Consider the following 26,409-nt stretch of genomic DNA (forward strand, 5'->3'; position numbering starts at 1 on the left):
TTCTTATAAAGCCATCTTTTAGAAAATGATGCAGATGAGATGTAGATTTCATTTAGAGAGAATATAAATCACTTAGCTTTTAGAGTGTTTTAGAAAATGTGAACTTTAGATTCAGCTCTGGATTCAAAACCCACCTCTACAACTTAATGGCTATGACTTTCAGAGGGTAACATATTTAATCTTTCTGAATCTTGGTTTTTTCCTCAGTAAAAGTTGAAATTGTTATGGTTTGTGTCATGTGCAAAAAACCAGTGACAAAGGCTCTAAAGTGAATATATTAGATATTATTATCTTAAATATATATGCACTGCCTATGAAAATTAATAATTTTCTTTTTCTTTAATAGAAGTTGGTTCTTCCCTTTTGAGACATCCGTCTCCTGAGCTTTCTCGGCTAATCTCAGCCCACAGCTCTCTTTCTAAAGGAGAACGAAATTTCCAGTGGCCAGTTTTAGCTTTTGTTATACAACATCATGATCTAGAAGGTCTTGAAATAGCAATGAAACAGGCCCTAAGGAAATCTGCTTGTCGAGTTTTTGCTATGGAGGTATGAAGACATTAATGAAATTACTGATTCATTGATCATACAAATCATGTGATGATTCTATTTAATGATGCCACTTTTTTACCAACAGAAATTGTGTGAAATTAAAAGGCATTAGCCAATTAAAAGTATTAAGTGTTCCTATAAAAATCAGACTCTAAAGTTTATGAATATAAATGAATTTAGAATTTCATATTTAAGCACTCTAAAGAAATTTATTTCTGTATTGCTTTACTATTTGAACCTTGAGATTATCTTTTTTTAAAAGCTTTTTACACTCAGAATGTTGCTTTATTAGAATGAAATGACAGAGTAATCATGGAAAGAAGATAAGGAGTAGGGCTTTTGAGTTGTAAGTGGACCAGTAATAACTTCTCTGGGCCTTTGGTCTCTGGAAATAATAGGATTACTGTATATTGCAGGCCTATATATAGTAAATCTGTATTTTTATCGAATGTGATAAATAACCTACCACTTCATGGATGGGAATTATATGAATATGTTTAAGTAAATGGTTGCTTGCCTAGAGCTTGAGATACACTTTGTGTTCATCCAGATGCAAGTTGGAAAAAATGTGCTTGAATAAATTAATATTAAAAAGAATTTTCAAAGTAAAAAGTGGTTTGGAAAAGTATTTTGGTATTGTATCTTATAAATTATTTTTCCTGTTTTTTTTAATTAAAACCCCAAATTATTAACTGTTTCAAGTTCTGTGTGCTTTCAGTGAAATAAAGGTCAGATTTTCAAGGAGCCAAGCATAGTAGCCCATGCTTGTAATCCTAGCACTTTGAGAGGCCGAGGAGGGAGGATCACTTGAGCGCAAGAGTTTGAGGCCAGCCTGGGCAACATCGTGAGACCTCATTTCTACAAAAAAATGTTTTAAAATCAGCTGGGTGTGGTGGTACGCACCTGTAGTCCCAGCTACTTGGGAGGCTGAGGTGGGAGGATCATTTGTGCCTGGGTGCTTGAGGCTGCAGTGAGCCATGATCACACCACTGTACTCCAACCTGGGTGACAGAGCGAGACACTGTCTCTTAAAAAGAAAAACAAATAGTAAAACTATGAGGTATTTTTTTTTTAATTAAAAAAGATTTTCCAGTATCTTTCTTTGAAGCCTTAATCCATGGAGGTACTTTATTTCTGAGTACTTTTTAAACTCATATATTTTATTTTTGAACTCATTTAACTGTCATTTCTTCAGGCTTTCAACTGGCTTCTGTGTAATGTCATCCAAACCACTTCTCTCCATGATATTCTGTGGCATTTTGTGGCATCACTGACTCCTGCACCAGTGGAACCAGAGGAAGAAGAGGATGAAGAAAATAAAACAAACAAAGAAAATTCAGAACAAGTAAATGAGATTTTTATTTGTTTTGATTGTGCATATTTTTATAGAAACTGGTAGTATACCTTCAAATAGTCCAATAATTTGCGTGAAATCATTCGCAGATCTAACTTGAAAGCAAAAAGAATATTTTAGTGCTATGGGCAAAGTATTAATAATGAGACCTGGATTTTATAGAAGGCAGCCTGTATAATGGACAGAGCATTGAACTAGGGCACTAGGAGCCTGAGTTCAGCCTCATTCCTACCCTATTGTAGTTGTATGACTTGTAGGCCTCGGTTTCCATGTCTCTAAAATGAAAGAGTAATCTAGGTAGCATTTATCTTATTCCCAGTCACTCTGAAATTATGTGAATGGCATTTTAACATAATTTCCAAGGGTATCAAGCAACATTATCATAGTCTAATTCTTAAAACTCCAAAGGAAACAAGACACCATGAGCAAGAACTAGCAAAAACAGTAGGCAGCAGAAATAGACCCTCAACAATGGTTGTAATTATCTGTGTAAATGTAGAATAATGTGTTAATATGCTTAAAGAAATAAAAGAGAAACTTTAAAATATGAGAAGAAATTGTAAGAAGAAATATAAAGTGATGAATTTGATAAAGAACTAAAGAAAATGTAAATACTAATCTAAGTATAATTGATATTTTAGTTTTGAGATTTTATAGCATGTCAGTGAAAAAATTGGTTAAATATAAGAGAATGACGGATTTGATAAAGAACTAAAGAAAATACGTAAAAATTAATCTAAGTATAATTGATTTTTTTTAAATCAGTTTGACATTTTATAGCATGTCAGTGAACAAACTGGTTAAATATAAGAGACCTGTAGAAATTATCTAGACTTCAACACAGAAAAAGTAAATAAAAAATGCAAGTTGCTAAGAGTAATGAAGGGCAAATGATGTATAACTTACCTACTTGGAGTTTCAGAAGAAGACAGAATGGAAGAGAGACAGTATTTAAGAGTTAATACTTGAGGATTTCCCAGAATTGATTACAGATGATAACCCATTGAGTCAAGAAGCCCAGTAAACCCCAAGCAGAATAAATACAAATCATGGTGGACAAATTATAGTGAATCGCCTGAACACCAAAAACAAAGAAAGATCTTTTAAGCAGCCACAGGAAAAAATACTAGCTTTCAAAACAGGGACAGTGAGAATAATTGCTTAATTTTCGGTGGCACCATTACAAGTTAAAATACTGAGTTTGTTTAAAAGGCTGTCAGTTGGCTTTTTTCAATGTGCTAAAAGAAAATACTTGTTAACCCAGTTGAAGGGTCTTTGAAGAATAAGACCAAAGATATTTCCAGAATAAAAACTGAGAGAAATGGCCATGGAGTGTCAATGAAGAGAAAAGAGAGTGTAAATATGAGGGCATATCTTAAAAAACATTGACTATGTAAAAAGTAATGATATGTCATGGTGATGTACAAAATGATAAAAGATCAATCCTGGATATGTATCTACCTAATACTGTAACCTTAAAAAAAGTAACAATTGACAGACTGCAAGGAAAAATAGGACAGTCTGCAGTTACAATGTGAGATTGTCATGTACTTGTAACAGCTATCTGTTCCTACATAACTACCCCAGAACTCACTGGACTAAAACAGTTGTTTATTTGCTCACAGTCTGTGGGTTGGCAATTGCATCAAGGCTCCACTGAGAGGAATGGCTCTTTCCTATTTTGGTTACATAGTGTGCTTCAAATGGTACCCCCTGAGGTCTTTTATCCTCCAGGATGCTGGCCTAGGTTTGTTCAGATGCCAGAAGCATTCAAGAAAGAGAGCACAGAAGCTGTAAAGCCAAAATGGCCAAGACTAAACTCATACACCATGCTTCTGCCACCTTCCATTAGCTAGTATAATTCACAAGGCCGGTCAAATTCAAAGACTGAGAAATAAACTCCACCTGTTGATGGGAAGAGCGACAGAGAATTTGTGGCTATTTTGTGTATCGTACCATAACACTCTTTTAGTACTGGATAGGTCAGGCAGAGAAAAAGAATCAGAAAATACACAGATTTGAATGATTGACAGTCTTGATAGAATATACAAAACATTGCATGTAGTTGTTTACATTCTTTTCAGATACACGCAAATATCTATGGAAATTGACTGTTTACTGGACACATAAAGCAAGTTTCAACAAACTTGAAATAATTGGTTTTCTTCCTACCATGTCCTCAGTCTTTATTGCTAGTATATAAGAATTAGATAACAAAACAATAACAAGAAAAATATTTATAGGGAAATTAAATAATGCTTCCAAATGAGTTGCATCAAAGAAGAATTATAACAGAAAATATTTTAAATGGAATGGCAATAATAGTACCTCTCAAAACTTGTTGTTTGGCAGAGTTCTAGTTATAGTTATGATGAAACAGCCAGTGTCAGGATTAGTTCTTATAGTAAATAACAAAAAGCTGGGCAAAATATTTAAAACAATTGTTCATAGGCTCTGAGCAGTGACAAGTACAGGGCTGTAATCCTTGAGAGAAGAAAAGGGCATGAAGTAAGCCCCACGACTGGTAAAAGAGCCCAAGCAGAGTACATCAGTTGTGTTGGCAGTGATCAAAGTTTAGGACTGTAACTTTGGGATGTGGGAAGCAGGGCACCAGTGGTACAGAGCTGCAGAAAGGGAGTCTAAAATTTTTGCATAAAAATATCCCTGGGGTCCTGGCCACTCTTAGACTGGGCATGCAGTTTCTCTGGAAGACCTAGCAGTGGAAATGAATTGTAAGCTGAGAACTGAACAGATTCGTAGCTTCAGAGCTGGGTTCTGAAGTTTTAGTCCAACCAGAGGTGGGGTGAGTGTGATGAATACTCCTGGTATGCACTTGAAACCCCGGAAAGACCATACTCAAGGAATACAGATCATGCCTTAGGAGTAAGGGCAGTGCCTAAAATCAAGGGCAAAACTGAAATAACCCCAGTCTAACAAAGTTGAATGCCAAGACTTGATGGAATCTAGATGGCCTGCTATCTCCCTGTAAGAACAAAACTACATTCTTTAGAAGATAATATAAACCAGAACTTCTATATCAGTAGAAGAAGATAATATAAACCAGAACTTCTATATCAGTAATCAATAGATGCACAAAGAAGGGGGCAAAAAGCAACCATCTTTTACTTAGTGACATAGTTTAAAAAGTTTGATGGGCTTACATTGGTAGCAAGATGGAAGAACAAACATTCTTTGCTGTGGAGTAGCAGCTTCTTAGAGAATGGTTTGGTAAGATCTATCAAAATTCACATTAAAAATCATTCAGTAATTCCACTTTTTTTTTTTTTTTTTTTTTTTTTGAGACGGAGTCTTGCTCTGTCGCCCAGGCTGGAGTGCAGTGGCGCAATCTCGGCTCACTGCAAGCTCCGCCTCCCGGGTTCACGCCATTCTCCTGCCTCAGCCTCTCCGAGTAGCTGGGAGTACAGGCGCCCGCCACCATGCCCGGCTAATTTTTTTTTGTATTTTTAGTAGAGACGGGGTTTCACCGTGGTCTCGATCCCCTGACCTCGTGATCCGCCCACCTCAGCCTCCCAAAGTGCTGGGATTACAAGCGTGAGCCACCGCGCCCGGCCCAGTAATTCCACTTTTATGAAGTTCTCCTTATCATATATGCATGTGTGAAAAGACAAATATACAAGTTGATTCATTGCAGAGTGTTATATAAAAACAAAAGATTGAAGACAACCTAAATGGCTGTTCTGAAGTAGACTGATGAAATAAACTGTGGTATTTTTATTCATCAGAATACTATGCAGTGGGATAATATATGTTACATACATATCTAATAAGTAATAATCTCAAAGATAAATTATTGTTAAAACAGTACAGATCAGTTTGTTTACAGTGCTGCCATTTGTGTAAATGAACAATATTTATAGACAGTCCAAGAAACTGGTAATAGAAATTGCCAGTGGGAGGGCACCTAGGTGGCTGGGCTATAGAGACAGGGAGACTTTTTATGATTTTTTTTATACCTCTTGAATATTTTATTATGATGTATGTTACCTACTCAAAATAATAAAAAGTTATCCCATAGTTAATATTATTAATGGAGCCATCTGACGGTTGGAATGAGAAATGAAATTCAACCCCTACTTCTGTTTCCTAGCTGTGGTCCATTTGCCTAGAAAGGAACTTTTTTTTCTAATTCACATAAAAATGCTATATGAGTTAGTGACCACCCCAACTTCTAAACATATGTTATTTTTTATACATAAACATACACACAAAGCATACCTACATATATGTATGTGTATATATCCATACACATACATGTATATGCACACACACTACACATACACATGCATACACATGTGGATTCACCCTACAGGTAGATTTGTGAGTACCCTAGAATTGATACATTTATTCATTTGCATGCTGATTTTACTTGTGACTAAACTTACAGCTTTTTTCCCTAAAATAATACAAACATAAGTAGTTAAAATTACTATATCGTTCTGGGTACAATTTGGTTTTGTTGTTTATATTTCTGTTACATGACCATTTTTTAAATATACGTAATAGTCTTTTGTGAAGAAGATTCCTTCCAACTCACAAACATAAACTTGTTTCAATTTCTGCCGTAGGAGAAAGATACAAGAGTGTGTGAACATCCACTCTCGGACATAGTGATTGCCGGGGAAGCTGCTCATCCTTTACCACACACCTTCCACCGCTTGCTGCAGACCATCTCAGACCTTATGATGTCTCTCCCCGGTGGCAGTTCATTACAGCAAATGGCCCTGAGGTAATTTTGTATCCACATATCCTAGGTACATTGGACAAGAGAGTTTATGGAATATTCAAAGTATGAAATGCTCCAAAAAAAGCTCTTTAAATAGTAAGATAGAATCCCTGCATTATATAGATGGTGCCTCTCTCCTTACAGTCATAATTTTTAGAATGGTCCTTCCTCTTAGTTAACATTTGTTTGCCCTCCTGTAAAATGTGGCTAATGTACTTCTTAGTGCCCTAAATTATCACCGTAGCAGTCTCCCTCGCTTTCCCCACTCTCCTACCTCAAATCACTTAAATGTCCCAAAAAGAGAGAGGGAAAATGAAATCTCAAAAACAAAAACCAAAATAGAGTTTGACTTGAAAAGAATCTTAGGAAAAACAGAGCCTGGTTATATGCACCCAGTCCTAAAAGCACCTTAAGGAGCATCGCAGATGCTCAACAGATTCCAATTTCAATTTGAAGTGTGTTGAGAATTTAGCATTGCTTTTACACTGTGAACCTTCTTACTAGATTCACATACTGGACTCACACTTATAAATAAATTCTCCTAATTAATGTATACAAGAAATAGATTGATGGAATGCTTGAGCTTCCCATGTTCCTAATGATAAGACCAGTGGAAGAGAGATTTCTCTTTGTCCTCCTCACAAGATTTTTGAAATACAAGATAAATTATACCCTGATGAATTAGTATGGCATTGTAAGAGTAATAAATTTGAGGGGTTGTTACAGTTGGTGTAACACTTGTTTACACAACAGATTCATTACCCTTTTTGCTTCTGTAGCTTTGATCTTCATCTGTCTAATTCTTTTATATTTAAAATGGGTCAACTTTCCTTAGAATTTACCTTCTTCCAAAGAAGTTACCTTTATTTCTCAAAAACAAAAACAATGGGAATGATTTTCTTCCCTGAATTTTTAAAATGTCTGTTACTAGAACATTAAGATTTCTTGAGATATTAGCTACAGAGTACTCATCTAAGAGTTCCTTAGATGTTCCCGGAAAATAATTATTTCTTATATTGCTTATATATTGCCTTTTTAGGTGCTGGAGTCTCAAATTCAAGCAATCTGATCACCAGTTCCTTCATCAGAGCAATGTCTTTCATCACATTAACAATATTTTGTCAAAATCAGATGATGGCGATAGTGAAGAGAGTTTTAGCATCAGCATACAGTCTGGCTTTGAAGCTATGAGTCAGGTCAGTCATTTCACAGTTATTATCCTGGTTGTCCTGTTAGTTAATAATACATCAAGGGAGAAACTATATGTTATTCATAATCAATTTGATCCTGTCTTCCATTATGATTTATCATCATGGAAGATTTGCTTTTAAGTATCATAAGTACTTATATTTGTTTCTGATAGGAATTATGCATAGTAATGTGCTTAAAGGACTTAACCAGCATTGTTGACATAAAAACTTCAAGCCGACCTGCCATGATTGGCAGTTTGACAGACGGCTCCACAGAAACCTTTTGGGAATCAGGAGATGAAGATAAAAACAAAACTAAGAACATCACCATCAACTGTGTAAAAGGAATCAATGCCCGCTATGTATCTGTTCACGTGGACAATTCCCGAGATCTTGGGGTAAGAAAGCAAACTTGATTTATGGCTCTTTAGCTCTTTTCAGACCTTAGTATTCATGCACTCTCATTTCTGAATTTAGCAACAAGCTTTATCACCTGGAATTTCACCAACCAAACATCATTGCTATAATCCCCAAATAAATCTCAAGTCTAAAAACAAATTAATATGATTGGGAGCACTATGGAATTCCATTTCTGAAAAAAGGTCTGATTGCAAATATACCATGGCTACAGCTAAGCAAAATGAAAGTCTGCTCTACGATTTTCTGCTGCCATGCCCTTGGTTAAGATTTTCCCGTGACCTGAAGTCCTCCCCTTAAACTCTGCTGATCAGTTCTCCCAGGGTCTCTCAAACTCAGCAGAGAAATTCTAAGTAACTCCTCTAAAAAATTACTCTTTCCCTCTGCTGGTTCTTTTTTGTATTACTCTGGTGGCACTTGATAATAATCTTTGACCTATAGTGTAATTAGGTTTTTTGTTTGTTTGTTTTTGAGATGGAGTCTCCCTCTGTCACCCAGGCTGGAGTGCAGTGGCACAATCTTGGCTCACTGCAACCTTCGCCTCCAAGTTCAAGTGATTCTCCTGCTTCAGCCTCCTGAGTAGCTGGGATTACAGGCACACGCCACCATGCTTGGCTAATTGGCTAATTTTTGTATTTTTAGTAGAGACAAGGTTTCACCATGTTGTCCAGGCTGGTCTCAAACCCCTGGCTTCAAGTGATCTGCCCACCTCGGCCTCCCAAAGTGCTAGGATTACAGACATGAGCCACTGCACCCAGCCTGTCTTTCAAGTGTCTACGTCTTTGCCACAGTCCTCATGAAATAAAAAATAAGTTTCCAACTGTCCGAAATAATCGTAATTTATATTCTCTTTAGCCTAGTTCATCCATGTGTTTCACCTGAATTAAATATTCTTTTATAAAAGGCACTAAACAAGAAAAAAGAGTCCTATTTGCTTGAGTATTAACAACCAAGAAGGAAATAGCACTAACTGCCAGACTGCCTTTCTTCTACCTCATTTAGAATTTTTTTCCTCAGAATGGATGTGGCTTGCTGGCAGATACAGTATTAATGGCTCTCCTTGAACCATTGCCTGGCTCCTCCTGTGCCATTTGCATATTTCCTTTCTCAGGAAGAGCCACAGTGGTAGGATTGGGTCTCAGATAACCTGGATGCAGGCCAGTCTGCAATCAGAGCAACCCCCAACTCCTGTACATCAGTGCAGGTTCTATTCCTCCCTGATATTGAGTAAGTAAAAGAGGCTTAGCTAATATAATATGAGCTATTTCTTCCTCAGACCCAAGAATTTCCACTGGTGTAACTACTTTATCTTACTGGAAAGTCAAGTGTAACAAAGCAAAACATTTTTGTGGCTAGAACTCACTGTTCAGTGCAAAGCTATCTTTGGCTCATGGTACATTTTAAGCAAGGACATACTCTCCCTCAGAACAATGATTGCAATCAATTTAACATTTCTGTCTTTTCTAAGAGGAAATAATCATAACATTATTCATTTTCAAAATTCCCAACATGTAAGCTGACATCTACTTTCCTTTTAATAAGCTTCCTGTATGTTATAGGTTGAGCATTCCAAATCTGAAAATCCAAAACACTACAGAATCTGAAACTTTTTGAACATAGATGTGACACTTAAAGGAAATGCATATTGGAGCATTTCTGGTTTTAGATATTCAGATTTGGGATGCCCAGCCAGTAAGTATAATGCAAATAGAGTATTTCAAAATCCTAAAAAATCCCTAATCCAAAACACTTCTAGTCCCAAATATTCCTAATAAAGGATACTCAACCTGTATGTATGTTTTCCTTGAGTTATGTACCTCCGTGTTCCTCAACCTGCCTACCACAGAGCCTTGTACACAGCATTTGTTGATTTGAGTTGTATCAGCCTACAGCACTCATATTATGCAGCTCTCCAAGGAATTAATGTTAATCTATTTCTTGATGTGCTTTGCATAAAACTTATTCAGCCTTGAGAACATGTATTGAACTTGTACTGTTTGACATTTATTTTGTGTATTAATGTTGCCTTCCCTAGTTTGGCAAGTATCTTGGGGGATAGAACCTCCTCTTGTATATCCTACTTCAAATCTGTAAGGAAGTCTGGGTACATTGTGACACTCATAAGTATTTGTTAGTTCAGTTACCTTCCCTCTTTATACTTCCAAAAGTAATGAAAATATAGCAACAATAGTCTGACATAAGTGACAAGCAGATTTGTTGAAAGGCTTCATGAGGATGGAATCTGAATATTTAGACTTTGAATAGGGAGAGGGAATGTCAAGCTGTGAGAGGGCACATGGAGAGAGGCTGAAATGTGCAATTTAAGATGGAGTTTGTGAGAATAAGACTAAAGTTGTAGGAACCGTGGTTAGTTGGAGGGATGGGGTGGGGTCAATCAGGAAGGACCATAAGAGACAGGCAGAAGAATTGACGTGGTATTGGTAGGTCATGAGAAACCATTGTAAGTCCTGAAGCAGGAATATAGCATATTAACTATTGTGAATTGTCTATTTCAGAATAAAGTTACCTCAATGACCTTCTTAACTGGCAAAGCAGTAGAAGATTTGTGCAGAATAAAGCAGGTAATTGAAATTTTGTCATTAAATGTTTTGCTACCTAGAGAGAAATTTCTTCTTCTCAGCCTTCACTATTGAATTCTACCTTTGGCATACAACCAAAGTATTATAGGGAATTATCTATTTACAGAACACTAAATTGACAAGTGGTCCATACATAGGAATAGTAACCACCATCCCTGTGCTAAACATCTCACCTATTGTCCTAAATGTTCCCCAGTCATGAGTAATTATATTGTACCTACAGTCTCCCATACCCTACTCCCCAACAAAGACTCAGGTATCTTAAAATTTATCACAGATCCCATTCACATTTAAAACCGTAATTCACCTATACTTTGAGTTAAAACAGGTTATTGTCCTCTGGCCTGAAAAATCTGTCTGTTACAACACTTACAACACTGCAGCTATATCCAGGTTGCAAGTCAGTTTAAACCAACTCTAGAAACAAGTTAAGTTTTATCTAGGCGTGTGTCTGAGACTGTGCTCAAGCTCCCTTACTTATATTCGTGAAACTTTGTCAGAACTGTTCCTCACTGGCTATTTTATCTCACAAAAAGTTGGCCAATTGCTTGCTTGCTTGCTTGTTTTCAAATCACATTGAAGGAATCAATTAAGGTTTTGGACTAAACATATAATAAATTTTGTTTAAATTGTTAAAGAATTTGGGAAAATAATCCCATTCAATGAGATTGTGTTTGTTTATACTTAATACCCCTTTTCGAAAATTGACATTATTAATTAAAATAATATCAACTTAATGTCTGTGTAAATCACATAGAAATCCCCAGGTCATTTCTTGGTTATTAAATGCCATAAGAACAGTTTTTATTTTATGAAGGGAATAGTGTCAAGAACTATTTCACAGTATATTAACATTTAATCCTTGAAAAAAAAAAGTCATATTCTCAATGAAAATTAGTGAAATAAGGAATCACAAGTGTGAAGTTACATATTATATAATTTTTGTTCAAAAGTAAAACATATTAAGTAACTGCACTTTAAAGTCCCTTATCTTTAAATGGTACTTTAATGTGAGGATGCACAAAAAAAGAACCCTTTTCTGATCTTGTGAGGTTTCTGCTTACAGGTGATATAGATAAAGTACAGTCATATAAATTATTTGTAATTATTTCACTCACATAATTTTGCTTGGAAGCCATATCGTAGTCAGGCCTGGATTTTAATTCTCAATTCCACCATTTACTGAAAATCCCTTAACCTGTGTTAACCGTAGTTTCTTCATCTGTATAATAGCTACTATAAATAATAATACTTATCTTCCCCCGGTTGAAATAAGAAAACCAGTGTGAAATAACCTCATAACCTTTACTCTGTACGATTCTTTGTTATTTGAGCTTGCTGATATCAATGCTAAGTCCAGCACAGTGATAAAAGTGATCCAGCTGAATCAGGTTCCTGCCTGTTTTCTACTCAACCAGGTTGATCTGGATTCCAGGCACATTGGCTGGGTAACAAGTGAACTTCCAGGAGGGGATAATCACATCATAAAAATTGAATTAAAAGGCCCAGAAAATACACTGAGAGTTCGACAAGTCAAAGTCCTGGGCTGGAAAGATGGTGAAAGCACAAAGATAGCTGGCCAGATTTCAGCCAGTGTGGCCCAGCAGAGGAACTGTGAAGCTGAGACTCTGCGAGTATTCAGACTGATTACGTCTCAAGTGAGTGTCCTTACGACATATTCTAGCACAGGATAATTGACATAATATATTTTAAGAGTGTAACAAAATATTTTGTGAAACTTACAGAAATTTCTGGCTACAAATGTTGCCCATTTTTTCTTTTCATAGCCCTGAACACCTGAGTTTCATGTTGCATTTTTAATTAAGAAAAATAGTGGTGTATATTAGCAAGAGCAGCGTATTATAAAACCTGTGGAATCAGCTAATGAGTCCTCTTGCTAATATAGTGTTAATGCCTGTCATTAATTCCTTCTCACATGCATATCTTCATCAGGTATTTGGAAAGCTCATCTCTGGAGATGCTGAACCTACACCAGAACAAGAGGAAAAAGCACTATTGTCGTCACCTGAAGGAGAAGAAAAAGTATACAATGTATTTATTTGTATTCTAAAGATATTTATTTCCCTTTTTTATTCTTTTTTTCAGTGAAATAATTCATTTATTGCTGTATATTTTGATGGATATGTAATAACAGTTTTATGCAGTTCATATTTTTTCTTAGAAAGATGAGGGAACTATCTAAAAGAAATTCATTATTCATGTATAATCTAGCTAGTATTTTAAGTAACAGCAAATTTGTTCTATACCTTGGGTTTTTGCGTTCGTTTGTAATCATTTGTGTGCTATACCCCATCAATTATCTTCTCCCTCCTCCATCGTCGCTGTCCTTCACAGTTCAGCTCAAAAGTACTGTCCTCTTCATGAAACATTTTTGTGATTTATCCTCTTCATGAAACTTGTTTATGATTTCCCTAAACAAAAGCAGTTTTCTCTCTGCTGGAGTTCATGATAATCTATATGTGTCTCTTCTTCATTTTTCTCATGTTTATCTACATGGATGTTTTATCTCTTCTACTGAACCATAGCTTCTTAAAGACCAAGTCGATGTCTAATTTGTCTTTGTATCCATCATGGTATCATCACACAAATGTTTGGTAAATTTTTATTAGAATAACTACTCTTTATTACTGTTCTTGAAATTTCTTCTAAAAATACAGTTGATTTACTTTTTTGGTACTGACTAAAACACTATACCTAAGCCTTTTGTACCTCATCCACTTCCAAAAAGAGAAGTCAACTCTGACTAGTCTCAATATTCTAGTGTCTTTAAATGCTACAAATAATCACCTTGGCAGCCCTTTGAAAGATAAATTTCAAGGATTTCCCTTGTCTCACCCTGTGTTTCCCAATACAGTAGTATCTAAATCATTGTCCTATTTTTGTTTGAGATCTGAAAAAAATAAGATTTCTTTTTTTTTTTTTTTTTTTTTATTATACTTTAGGGTTTTAGGGTACATGTGCACAACGTGCAGGTTTGTTACATATGTATCCATGTGCCATGTTGATTTCCTGCACCCATTAACTCGTCATTTAGCATTAGATGTATCTCCTAATGCTGTCCCTCCCCCCTCCCCCACCCCACAACAGTCCCCGGAGCGTGATGTTCCCCTTCCTGTGTCCATGAGTTCTCATTGTTCAATTCCCACCTATGAGTGAGAACATGCGGTGTTTGGTTTTTTGTCCTTGCGATAGTTTACTGAGAATGATGTTTTCCAGTTTCATCCATGTCCCTACAAAGGACACGAACTCATCATTTTTTATGGCTGCATAGTATTCCATGGTGTATATGTGCCACATTTTCTTAATCCAGTCTATCGTTGTTGGACATTTGGGTTGGTTCCAACTCTTTGCTATTGTGAATAGTGCCGCAATAAACATACGTGTGCATGTGTCTTTATAGCAGCATGATTTATAGTCCTTTGGGTATATACCCAATAATGGGATGGCTGGGTCAAATGGTATTTCTAGTTCTAGATCCCTGAGGAATCGCCACACTGACTTCCACAATGGTTGAACTAGTTTACACTCCCACCAACAGTGTAAAAGTGTTCCTATTTCTCCACATCCTCTCCAGCACCTGTTGTTTCCTGATTTTTTAATGATGGCCATTCTAACTGGTGTGAGATGGTATCTCACTGTGGTTTTGATTTGCATTTCTCTGATGGCCAGTGATGAGGAGCATTTCTTCATGTGTTTTTTGGCTGCATAAATGTCTTCTTTTGAGAAGTGTCTGTTCATGTCCTCTGCCCACTTTTTGATGGGGTTGTTTGTTTTTTTCTTGTAAATTTGTTTGAGTTCATTGTAGATTCTGGATATTAGCCCTTTGTCAGATGAGTAGGTTGCAAAAATTTTCTCCCATTGTGTAGGTTGCCTGTTCACTCTGATGATAGTTTCTTTTGCTGTGCAGAAGCTCTTTAGTTTAATGAGATCCCATTTGTCGATTTTGGCTTTTGTTGCCATTGCTTTTGGTGTTTTAGACATGAAGTCCTTGCCAACGCCTATGTCCTGAATGGTATTGCCTAGGTTTTCTTGTAGGATTTTAATTGTTTTAGGTCTAACATATAAGTCTTTAATCCATCTTGAATTAATTTTTGTATAAGGTGTAAGGAAGGGATCCAGTTGCAGCTTTCTACATATGGCTAGCCAGTTTTCCCAGCACCATTTATTAAATAGGGAATCCTTTCCCCATTTCTTGTTTTTGTCAGGTTTGTCAAAGATCAGATAGTTGTAGCTATGCGGCATCATTTCTGAGGGCTCTGTTCTGTTCCATTGATCTATGTCTCTGTGGTGGTACCAGTACCATGCTGTTTTGGTTACTGTAGCCTTGTAGTATAGTTTAAAGTCAGGTAGCATGATGCCTCCAGCTTTGTTCTTTTGGCTTAGGATTGACTTGGCGATGCGGGCTCTTTTTTGGTTCCATATGAACTTTAAAGTAGTTTTTTCCAATTCTGTGAAGAAAGTCATTGGTAGCTTGATGGGGATGGCATTGAATCTATAAATTACCTTGGGCAGTATGGCCATTTTCACGATATTGATTCTTCCAACCCATGAGCATGGAATGTTCTTCCATTTGTTTGTATCCTCTTTTATTTCATTGAGCAGTGGTTTGTAGTTCTCCTTGAAGAGGTCCTTCACATCCCTTGTAAGTTGGATTCCTAGGTATTTTATTCTCTTTGAAGCAATTGTGAATGGGAGTTCACTCATGATTTGGCTCTCTGTTTGTCTGTTATTGGTGTACAAGAATGCTTGTGATTTTTGTACATTAATTTTGTATCCTGAGACTTTGCTGAAGTTGCTAATCAGCTTAAGGAGATTTTGGGCTGAGACAATGGGGTTTTCTAGATATATAATCATGTCATCTGCAAACAGGGACAATTTGACTTCCTCTTTTCCTAATTGAATACCCTTTATTTCCTTCTCCTGCCTGATTGCTCTGGCCAGAACTTCCAGCACTATGTTGAATAGGAGAGGTGAGAGAGGGCATCCCTGTCTTGTGCCAGTTTTCAGAGGGAATGCTTCCAGTTTTTGCCCATTCAGTATGATATTGGCTGTGGGTTTGTTGTAGATAGCTCTTATTATTTTGAGATACGTCCCATCAATACCTAATTTATTGAGAGTTTTTAGCATGAAGGGTTGTTGAATTTTGTCAAAGGCCTTTTCTGCATCTATTGAGATAATCATGTGGTTTTTGTCTTTGGTTCTGTTTATATGCTGGATTACATTTATTGATTTGCATATGTTGAACCAGCCTTGCATCCCAGGGATGAAGCCCACTTGATCATGGTGGGTAAGCTTTTTGATGTGCTGCTGGATTCGGTTTGCCAGTATTTTATTGAGGATTTTTGCATCAATGTTCATCAAGGATATTGGTCTGAAATTCTCTTTTTTGGTTATGTCTCTGCCAGGTTTTGGTATCAGGACGATGCTGGCATCGTAAAATGTGTTAGGGAGGATTCCCTCTTTTTCTATCGATTGGAATAGTTTCAGAAGGAATGGTACCAGTTCCTCCTTGTACCTCTGGTAGAATTCAGCTGTGAATCCATCAGGTCCTGGACTCTTTTTGGTTGGTAAGCTATTGATTATTGCCACAATTTCAGGATCTGTTATTGGTCTATTCAGAGATTCAACTTCTTCCTGGTTTAGTCTTGGGAGGGTGTATTTGTCGAGGAATTTATCCATTTCTTCTAGATTTTCTAGTTTATTTGCATAGAGGTGTTTGTAGTATTCTCTGATGGTAGATTGTATTTCTGTGGGATCGGTGGTGATATCCCCTTTTTCGTTTTTTATTGCATCTATTTGATTCTTCTCTCTTTTCTTCTTTATTAGTCTTGCTAGCGGTCCATCAATTTTGTTGATCTTTTCAAAAAACCAGCTCCTGGATTCATTAATTTTTTGAAGGGTTTTTTGTGTCTCTATTTCCTTCAGTTCTGCTCTGATTTTAGTTATTTCTAGCCTTCTGCTAGCTTTTGAATGTGTTTGCTCTTGCTTTTCTAGTTCTTTTAATTGTGATGTTAGGGTGTCAATTTTGGATCTTTCCTGCTTTCTCTTGTGGGCATTTAGTGCTATAAATTTCCCTCTACACACTGCTTTGAACGTGTCCCAGAGATTCTGGTATGTTGTGTCTTTGTTCTCGTTGGTTTCAAAGAACATCTTTATTTCTGCCTTCATTTCATTATGTACCCAATAGTCATTCAGGAGCAGGTTGTTCAGTTTCCATGTAGTTGAGCGGTTTTGAGTGAGTTTCTTAATCCTGAGTTCTAGTTTGATTGCACTGTGGTCTGAGAGACAGTTTGTTATAATCTCTGTTCTTTTACATTTGCTGAGAAGAGCTTTACTTCCAACTATGTGGTCAATTTTGGAATAGGTGTGGTGTGGTGCTGAAAAAAATGTATATTCTGTTGATTTGGAGTGGAGAGTTCTGTAGATGTCTATTAGGTCCACTTTATGTAGAGCTGAGTTCAATTCCTGGATATCCTTGTTAACTTTCTGTCTCGTTGATCTGTCTAATGCTGACAGTGGGGTGTTAAAATCTCCCATTATTATTGTGTGGGAGTTTAAGTCCCTTTGTAGGTCACTGAGGACTTGCTTTATGAATCTGGGTGCTCCTGTGTTGGGTGCATATATATTTAGGATAGTTAGCTCTTCTTGTTGAATTGATCCCTTTACCATTATGTAATGGCCTTCTTTGTCTCTTTTGATCTTTGTTGGTTTAAAGTCTATTTTATCAGAGACTAGGATTGCAACCCCTGCCTTTTTTTGTTTTCCAGTTGCTTGATAGATCTTCCTCCATCCCTTTATTTTGAGTCTATGTGTGTCTCTGCACGTGAGATGGGTTTCCTGAATACAGCACACTGATGGGTCCTGACTCCTTATCCAGTTTGCCAGTCTGTGTCTTTTGATTGGAGCATTTAGCCCATTTACATTTAACGTGAATATTGTTATGTGTGAATCTGATCCTGTCATTATGATGTTAGTTGGTTATTTTGCTCGTTAGTTGCTATAGTTTCTTCCTAGCCTCGATGGTCTTTACAATTTGGCGTGTTTTTGCAGTGGCTGGTACCGGTTGTTCCTTTCCATGTTTAGTGCTTCCTTCAGGAGCTCTTTTAGGGCAGGCCTGGTGGTGACAAAATCACTCAGCGTTTGCTTGTCTGTAAAGTATTTTATTTCTCCTTCACTTATGAAGCTTAGTTTGGTGGGATATGAAATTCTGGGTTGAAAATTCTTTTCTTTAAGAATGTTGAATATCGGCCCCCACTCTCTTCTGGCTTGTAGAGTTTCTGCTGAGAGATCAGCTGTTAGTCTGATGGGCTTCCCTTTGTGGGTAACCCGACCTTTCTCTCTGGCTGCCCTTAACATTTTTTCCTTCATTTCAACTTTGGTGAATCTGACAATTATGTGTCTTGGAGTTGCCCTTCTCGAGGAGTATCTTTGTGGCGTTCTCTGTATTTCCTGAATCTGAATGCTGGCCTGCCTTGCTAGATTGGGGAAGTTCTCCTGGATAATATCTTGCAGAGTGTTTTCCAACTTGGTTCCATTCTCCCCATCATTTTCAGGTACACCAATCAGACGTAGGTTTGGTCTTTTCACATAGTCCCAAATTTCTTGGAGGCTTTGTTCATTTCTTTTTATTCTTTTTTCTCTAAACTTCCCTTCTCTCTTCATTTCATTCATTTCATCTTCTATCAGCGATACCCTTTCTTCCAGTTGATCGCATCTGCTACTGAGGCTTCTGCATTCTTCGCGTAGTTCTCGAAACTTGGCTTTCAGCTCCATCATCTCCTTTAAGCCCTTCTCTCCATTGGTTATTCTAGTTATCCATTCTTCTAATTTTTTTTCAAAGTTTTTAACTTCTTTGCTATTGTTTTGAATTTCCTCTCGTAGCTCAGAGTAGTTTGATCGTCTGAAGCCTTCTTCTCTCAACTCATCAAAGTCATCCTCCATCCAGCTTTGTTCTGTTGCTGGTGAGGAACTGCGTTCCTTTGGAGGAGGAGAGGTGCTCTGTTTTTTAGAGTTTCCAGTTTTTTTGGTCTGTTTTTTCCCCAACTTTGTGGTTTTGTGTACTTTTTGTCTTCGATGATGGTGATGTACAGATGGGTTTTTGGTGTGGATGTCCTTTCTGTTTGTTAATTTTCCTTCTACCAGACAAGACCCTCAGCTGCAGGTCTGTTGGAGTTTACTAGAGGTCCACTCCAGACCCTGTTTGGCTGGGTGTCAGCACCGGTGGCTGCAGAACAGCGGATTTTCGTGAGACCACAAATTCAGCTGTTTGATAGTTCCTCTGAAAGTTTTGTCTCAGAGAGTACCCGGTTGAATGAGGTGTCAGTCTGTCCCTACTGGGGGGGTGCCTCCCAGTTAGGCTGCTCAGGGGTGAGGGACCCACTTTAGGAGGCAGTCTGTCCGTTCTCAGATCTCCAGCTGCGTGCTGGGAGAACCACTACTCTCTTCAAAGCTGTCAGTCAGACAGGGACATTTAAGGCTGTGGAGGTTCTCGCTGAGTTTTTGGTTGTCTGTGCCCTGCCCCCAGAGGTGGAGCCTACAGAGGCAGGCAGGCCTCCTTGAGCTGTGGTGGGCTCCACCCAGTTGGAGCTTCCTGGCTGCTTTGTTTACCTAAGCAAGCCTGGGCAATGGCGGGCGCCCCTCCCCCAGCCTCATTGCCGCCTTGCAGCGTGATCTCAGACTGCTGTGCTAGCAATCAGCAAGACTCTGTGGGCATAGGACCCTCCGAGCCAGGTGCGGGACACAATCTCCTAGTGTGCCATTTTCCAGGCCCGTTGGAAAAGCGCAGTATTAGGACGGGACTGACCCGATATTCCAGGTGCCGTCTGTTTCCCCTTTCTTTGACTAGGAAAGGGAACTCCCTGACCCCTTGCGCTTCCTGAGTGAGGCAATGCCTTGCCCTGCTTCGGCTCGCGCACAGTGCGCTTCACCGACTGTCCTGAACCCACTGTTAGGCACTCCCTAGTGAGATGAAACCGGTACCTCAAGCAGAAATGCAGAAATCACCCGTCTTCTGTGTCGCTGGGGCTGGGAGCTGGAGACCGGAGCTGTTCCTATTCGGCCATCTTGGAAACAGCAAAAATAAGATTTCTTAAATGCTGGTAACTTCTTTCAACATCTTTTGGGGATCTCATTTGAATAACTACCCATTAAATCAATTGAATTTTAGCAAATGTCAACTCTGTACTAAACAATTGTGAGAATGGCAAGCCCTCAAAAAGCTTGCATTCTGTTCTTGGTTATGAACCCTCTGCATTCCCCTCACTCCCCAAAGAGAAATCAAAGATACTATATAGTATATAAGCAAGTTATTAAATGTGTTTAAAAAAATTGCAAATGACATAGGCTTTCAGAGTACCTTGAGATCATTGTGCCCTGGAGTGGTCAGAGAAGGCTTCTTAGGGGTTATTGGACTGGAGTTAGATCTGAAAGAGAATGAAGGGATTCGAATGAGATTAGTAGAGAGAATGGGAGCAAGGACTGATCAGAGATACTGGCCTAACAGTGGGAGAGTGTATGTTGAGGAGTTAAGGTTGAATAGGAAAGGTTATACTGTCACGTGGGTGCCCATGAAATAACATGATTTTTAAGAGAATCTTTTTTTTAAGTTAGATTATTGAAGCACAATTTACCTACAGAAATTCCTCATTTTAAACTGTATCATTCAATGAATTTTTACTTGTGTACACTAGAGAAATCATTATCACAATCAAGTTTGTTTTGTTTTGTTTTGCTTGAGATGGGGTCTGTCTCTGTCACCCAGGATAGAGTGCAGTGGTATGATCACGGGTCACTGCAACCTCAACCTCCCGGGTTCAATGGATCCTCCTGCCTCAGCCTCCCAAGTAGCTGGAACTACAGGTGCACATCACCGTGCCCAGCTGATTTTAATATATCTGCAGAGATGTGGTTTTGCCATGTTGCCCAGGCTGGTCTCAGACTCCTGGGCTCAAGCAGTCTGCCAGCATTGGCCTCCCAAAGTGCTGAGATTACAGATATGAGCCACCATGCCCAGCCCACAACCAAGTTTTAAAACACATCACTCCCCAAATTTCTCTCATGTTCCTTTGCAAGCAATCCCCCAACCTCACACTTAGAACCTAGCAACTACTGAACTATATTCTGCCAGTGGTGTGTTGCCTTTTCCTGGATATCATATAAATAGAACCACACAGAATGTAGCCTTTTTGTCTTGTTTCTTTCACTTTAGTTTAATGCGTTTGAGATTTATCCATGTTGTAGCATGTAGGCATGGTTCGTTCTTTTGGTTGCTGAGAAGTGTTCCATTATATGGATTTACCATAATTTGTTTATCCTTTCATTTTTTGATGGATATTTGGGTTGTTTCTGCTGTTTGGCTACTATTAATAAAGCTGCTGTGAACACTTACATACAGATCTTTGCAGATCTTTTACCAATTATGTGTTTTCAAATATTTTCTCCAGGTCTGTGGCTTATCTTTCAGAGAACAGAAGTTTTTAAGTTTGATAAAGTCCAGTTTTTCTGGTTTTTTTGATTCATGATTTTTGTGTGTGGTCTAGAACCCAAGGTCACACAGATATTCTCTTCTTTTCCTTTAGAAATGTTATAGTTTTAGTTCTTTTGTTTAGAACTGTATACATTTTAATTTTTACGTGCAGTGTAAGAATTGAGGCTTTTGCATATAGATGTTCAATTGTTCTACTACGATTCGTTGAGAAGACTATAATTTATCAATAGTCAATTTACCGTAAATGCGTAGGTCTGTTTCTGGACTCTATTCTGCTCCATTGATCCATCAAAGTGTCTTAATTACTGTACCTTTATAAAAAGTCTTGATATCAGGTTCTAACTTTGTTCTTTATCTAAGTTATTTTGGCTATTCTAGATCTCTTGCATTTCCATATAAAGCTTAGAATCAGCTTGACCGTTTCTTTAAAAAAAAAAAAAGGGAGGTGGGATGGAATTTTGACTGGAATTAACACCAAATTGATAATTTAGGGAGAATCGCCATGTCAATAATATTGAGTCTTCGTATCTGTGAACATGATATGTATCAGCGGTTTTTTTACATCTTTTTAAAATTTCTCTCAGCAGTGTTTTGTAATTCATTGTACACATCTTGTACATATTTTATTAAATTTATTTCTAAACATTTAATGTTTGTAAAGCTATTGTAAATGGTATTTTTTATTTCACTTTCCAATTGTTCATTTCTAGTATATAAAAATAGAATTGACTTTTGTATATTAGATTTCTACCCTGTGATCTTAAATTCACTTACTAATTTCAGAAATTTTTTATAGACTCTTTGGGGTTTTCTTATATAATCATGTAGTCTTCAATAAATTTGGGTTTTTTCCTTTCTAAACTATATGCCTTAAATTTCTTTTCTTATATTCTTGTGTTACTGCATTGATTAAGCCCTTAAGTGCCATGTTGAATAGAAGTAATGAGAACAGATAGCTCTGACTTGCTCTGGATCTTGAAAAGAAAGTATAAACCATTCATTATTAAGTGTGATGTGAACTGTAGATTTTTGGGGGGTGAATGTTTTTAATAAGATTGGAGAATGTTTTCTTCTATTCCTAGTTTGCTGAGAATTTCTCTCAGAATGGATTTTTTTTTAAGAGACCTGGTCTTAACTCTGTCACCCAGACAAGAGCACAGTGGTACCTTTATATGTTTCTCTTTCTTCATTTCTTTTATTCAGTAAGATAATCCATATATTGCTATGTGTTTTAGTCAACATGTGATACTAGCTTGTATACAGTTCATTTTCCTTCAGTGAAAAAAAAACTAGGGGATGGTAGCTACATGATATAGTGCTTCTTTTAGAGGTAATAAAAATGCTGTAATATTGACTGATGATAGTTGCACGTATCTGAATGTACTAAATTGAATTCTATGCTTTAAATAGATGAATAGCATGGTATGTGAACTATATCTCAATAAAGATGTTTTTAAAAAGCAAAAATAAATGATGGAAGAAGTAAACAAGAGTAAGATGAAAGAACTATCTAAAAGAGACTCATATATAATCTAGCTAGTACTTAAGTAGCAAAATAAATGCTCTATTCTAAAAATTCACTTTCTTTAATAGATAACAGGGCTGTTTCAGTTATCTATTTCTTTTTGGGTAAGCTTTAGTAGTTCTGACACTCAAGCAATTTGTCCATTTCATCTAAGTTTCTGGATTTATTGGCATAAGTTGTTCATAATATACCCTTATGTCTTTTTAATATCTGTAGAACCTGTAGTGATGTCTCTTGGTGATTTGTGTCTTCATTCTTTTCTTCTGAAATAGTTTCGCTAAAGATTCATCAGTTTGATCTCTTCAGAGAACTAGCTTTTTGTTTCATTGATTTTCCTCTATTTTTGCTTCTTTTAATGATCACATCTTTATTTCTTTCCCTATGTTTGCCTTGTATTCATTTGTTCATCTTTTTCGGACTCCTTAAGGTCGAAGATCAGATCATAGACTCCAAGACCTTTCTTTTCTCATCTAAGTATTTAATGCTATTATTTTCTTCTAAGCACTACATTAGCTGCATTTCACAAATTTGGGGTATTCTGTTTTTATTTTCATTCAATTCACAATGTTTTCTTATTCCCATTTTGATTTCTTTTTTTTTTTTTTTTTTTTTTTTGAAATGGAGTTTCCCTCTGTCGCTCAGCTGGAGTGCAGTGATGCAATCTTGGCTCACTGCAAGCTCCACCTCCCGGGTTCATGCCATTCTCCTGCCTCAGCCTCCCAAGTAGCTGGGAGTACAGGCGCGTGCCACCATGCCCAGCTAATTTTTTGTATTTTTTTTAGTAGAGACGGGGTTTCACCACGTTAGCCAGGATGGTGTCTATCTCCTGACTTCGTGATCCACCCACCTCAGCCTCCCAAAGTGCTGGGATTACAGGCATGAGCCACTGTGTCCGGCCCCATTTTGATTTCTTCTTTGACCCTTGGGTAATTTAGAAGCACCTTGTTTAATTCCCAAATATTTGGGAATTTTCCTGTTAGCTTTCTATTATTAATTTCTGGTTCAGTTTCATTGTGGTCAAACTGTATACTTCGTATAATTTCAGTCCTCTTAAAATTGTTAAGATTGCCTGTAATGTAGTCTGTTTTAGTGAATGTCCATGTGCACTTCAAAAAAATGTGAACTCTGCTGTTGTTCTTTGAGGGGTTCTATAAATATCAGTTCAAGTTGATCAGTAATATTCAAGTCTTTAAGAGCCTTACTGGTTTTTGGTTTTTTGCTTGTTTACTTGTTCTGTTAAGTACTGAAAGAAGAGTTCTGAAGTATTCAACTAACTGGATTTGTTTATTTGGAATTCATTCTACCTGGTAGCTGATCTCAACATTCTGATGGACTCCAAAAAAAAAGTTTTGGTTTTGTAGATGATCAGGTTTTTCCTCATTGTTAGGGCGAAAGGGACATTCTCTTCTGGCTCTCTATCCTAAGAAATGTAAAACCAAGCATCATTTTTGATTCTTAAACAAAAGAGTTTCTTACCTCAGTTTTCTTACCCGTAAAGTAGGCAAAATATTACAGTTTACCTACTGGGGTTGTTGCGAACATTAAATAAGGTGTGTGTGTGTGTGTGTGTGTGTGTGTGCACGCACGCATGCGCCTGTGTGTGTGTATATATATATATATATACACACACACATATCTGGCACTTAGAAGAACAGCGTGCACATAATAAGCCCTATAAAATTTTAGCCTTTATTTTTTTCCTTATGATACATTTCTTTGATGACTGTTGGTGTTCCAATAGCTTAATTCAAGACCACCATCATCACAGAGGTTTGTTAGGACACTTTCCTTTTAAACAAATGTTATTTTCCTGGATTGTTATTCAAGCAATTAAATGTGGGATGTGAACTAATAATGTTTACAATTTAGAAATAGATTTAATCAAAGCGACTCAAATTTACTTCATTAAAGAAATTTGTGAAAGGAGAATATACTTCTCTGAATTTCTTAAGTTCTGAGATTTTGTTCTTTTTATTTCAAACTTTATCCTTTGTCTTAGTATTATAAGCCTCAATTTAAAATAAATTTACTTTAAAAATATATACACAAAATTATTTCTCAAGATACTCTGAAATATCAAATATACAAATATTATTTAAAGAGACCACTTCATTCTTTTTTTTTTCTTTTTCTATGTAAAGGCAACATCAGATGCTGACCTGAAAGAACATATGGTTGGAATCATATTCAGCAGGAGTAAGCTGACTAACTTACAAAAACAGGTTGGTTAATAGCTATTTCATTGTCTTCATTAGTTTTGTGTGTGTGTTTGTTTGTTTGTTTGTTTGTTTTTAGGGTATAAAGCAGGGGTGTCCAATCTTTTGGCTTCCCTGGGCCATATTTGAAGAAAAAGAATTGTCTGGGGCTACACATAAAATACACTAACACTAACAGTAGCTGATGAACATAAAAAAAAATTTTACAAGAAAAAAAAAATCTCCTAATACCTAAAGAAAGTTTATGAATTTATGTTGGGCCACATTCGAAGCCATTCTGGGCCACATGCAGTCCCCCAGCCTGCAGGTTGGATGAGCTTGGTATAAAGTATTTTGAAAAATTTATGAAGACTTTTTTATGCTCGCTCTTTCATAGGTCCTGCAGAATGTGCCTGCTATTTTTTAGAGAGGAATGAGTATTTTGGCATACCTTCATCATTTTAAAGATTTTACTTATGAAAACTTGCTTACCTTGCTGCTGTTTGTTATGGGTAGATTTTTTATTTGGTGTCAAATACCCAGCTATATCAGATTTGATTTGCATTTCTCATATTTCTTTTCCCCCATTCTTTTGTGTGTTGGCTGAGCAATAACACTGTTAACTATACCAGTGTTAATATTTTTAAATATAACCAGGTGAGGAAATAGCACTATATTGTTCATATAATGGGGTGCTACATAACATAAAAATATCACTTCCAAAGTCAAATAAAATATTGATTTTAAATTAACCTATTATTCTAACTTTTTTTTTTTTTTGAAAGGGAGTCTCGCTCTGTTGCCCAGACTGTCGTGCAGTGGTGCGATCTTGGCTCACTGCAAGCTCCGCCTCCTGGGTTCACACCATTCTCCTGCCTCAGCCTCCTGAGTAGCTGGGACTACAGATGCCTGCCACCACGGCTGGCTAATTTTTTTTTTTTTTTTTTTTTTCTAGTAGAGACAGGGTTTCACCGTGTTAGCCAGGATAGTCTTGATCTCCGGACCTCATGATCCACCTGCCTCGGCCTCCCAAAGTGCTGGGATTACAGGCGTAATTTTTTTGTATTTTTAGTAGAGACGGGGTTTCACCGTGTTAGCCAGGATGGTCTCGATCTCCTGACCTCGTAATCCGCCCGCCCCAGCCTCCCAAATTGCTGGGATTACAGGCGTGAGCCACGGCACCCGGCCCTATTCTAACTTTCTGCACTATTATTCTTTTCAATGAACTACAACATGAATTTATTTTTGCTTTATCTTTCTAGCAGTGTTTCATTGAATCTTAGATGCTTTCAATTGTAAAATGTCATGTATAATTTCACTATTGTGAA

General features: G+C 37.2%; 1 protein-coding gene across 23 annotated transcripts in view; it reads left to right on the forward strand.

Annotated features, from left to right (window-relative positions):
* The window catches only part of MYCBP2 (MYC binding protein 2), a 284,800-nt gene that overhangs the window by 232,799 nt on the left and 25,592 nt on the right, over nt 1–26,409 (forward strand). For 18 of the 23 annotated variants that reach the window (XM_055244152.2, XM_055244162.2, XM_055244156.2 and 15 more), the window contains 9 exons: nt 347–546; nt 1,745–1,894; nt 6,490–6,650; nt 7,687–7,843; nt 8,011–8,235; nt 10,771–10,836; nt 12,273–12,512; nt 12,808–12,906; nt 25,028–25,108. In XM_055244152.2, coding sequence (XP_055100127.2) covers nt 347–546; nt 1,745–1,894; nt 6,490–6,650; nt 7,687–7,843; nt 8,011–8,235; nt 10,771–10,836; nt 12,273–12,512; nt 12,808–12,906; nt 25,028–25,108 — 1,379 coding nt within the window. The remainder of the gene's footprint in view (nt 1–346; nt 547–1,744; nt 1,895–6,489; nt 6,651–7,686; nt 7,844–8,010; nt 8,236–10,770; nt 10,837–12,272; nt 12,513–12,807; nt 12,907–25,027; nt 25,109–26,409) is intronic. The other 5 variants (XM_063618724.1, XM_063618726.1, XM_063618725.1 and 2 more) reach the window with 3 other exon arrangements.

The sequence above is a fragment of the Symphalangus syndactylus genome, chromosome 15 (genome assembly GCF_028878055.3).
Source record: "Symphalangus syndactylus isolate Jambi chromosome 15, NHGRI_mSymSyn1-v2.1_pri, whole genome shotgun sequence".
Lineage (NCBI taxonomy): Eukaryota > Metazoa > Chordata > Mammalia > Primates > Hylobatidae > Symphalangus > Symphalangus syndactylus.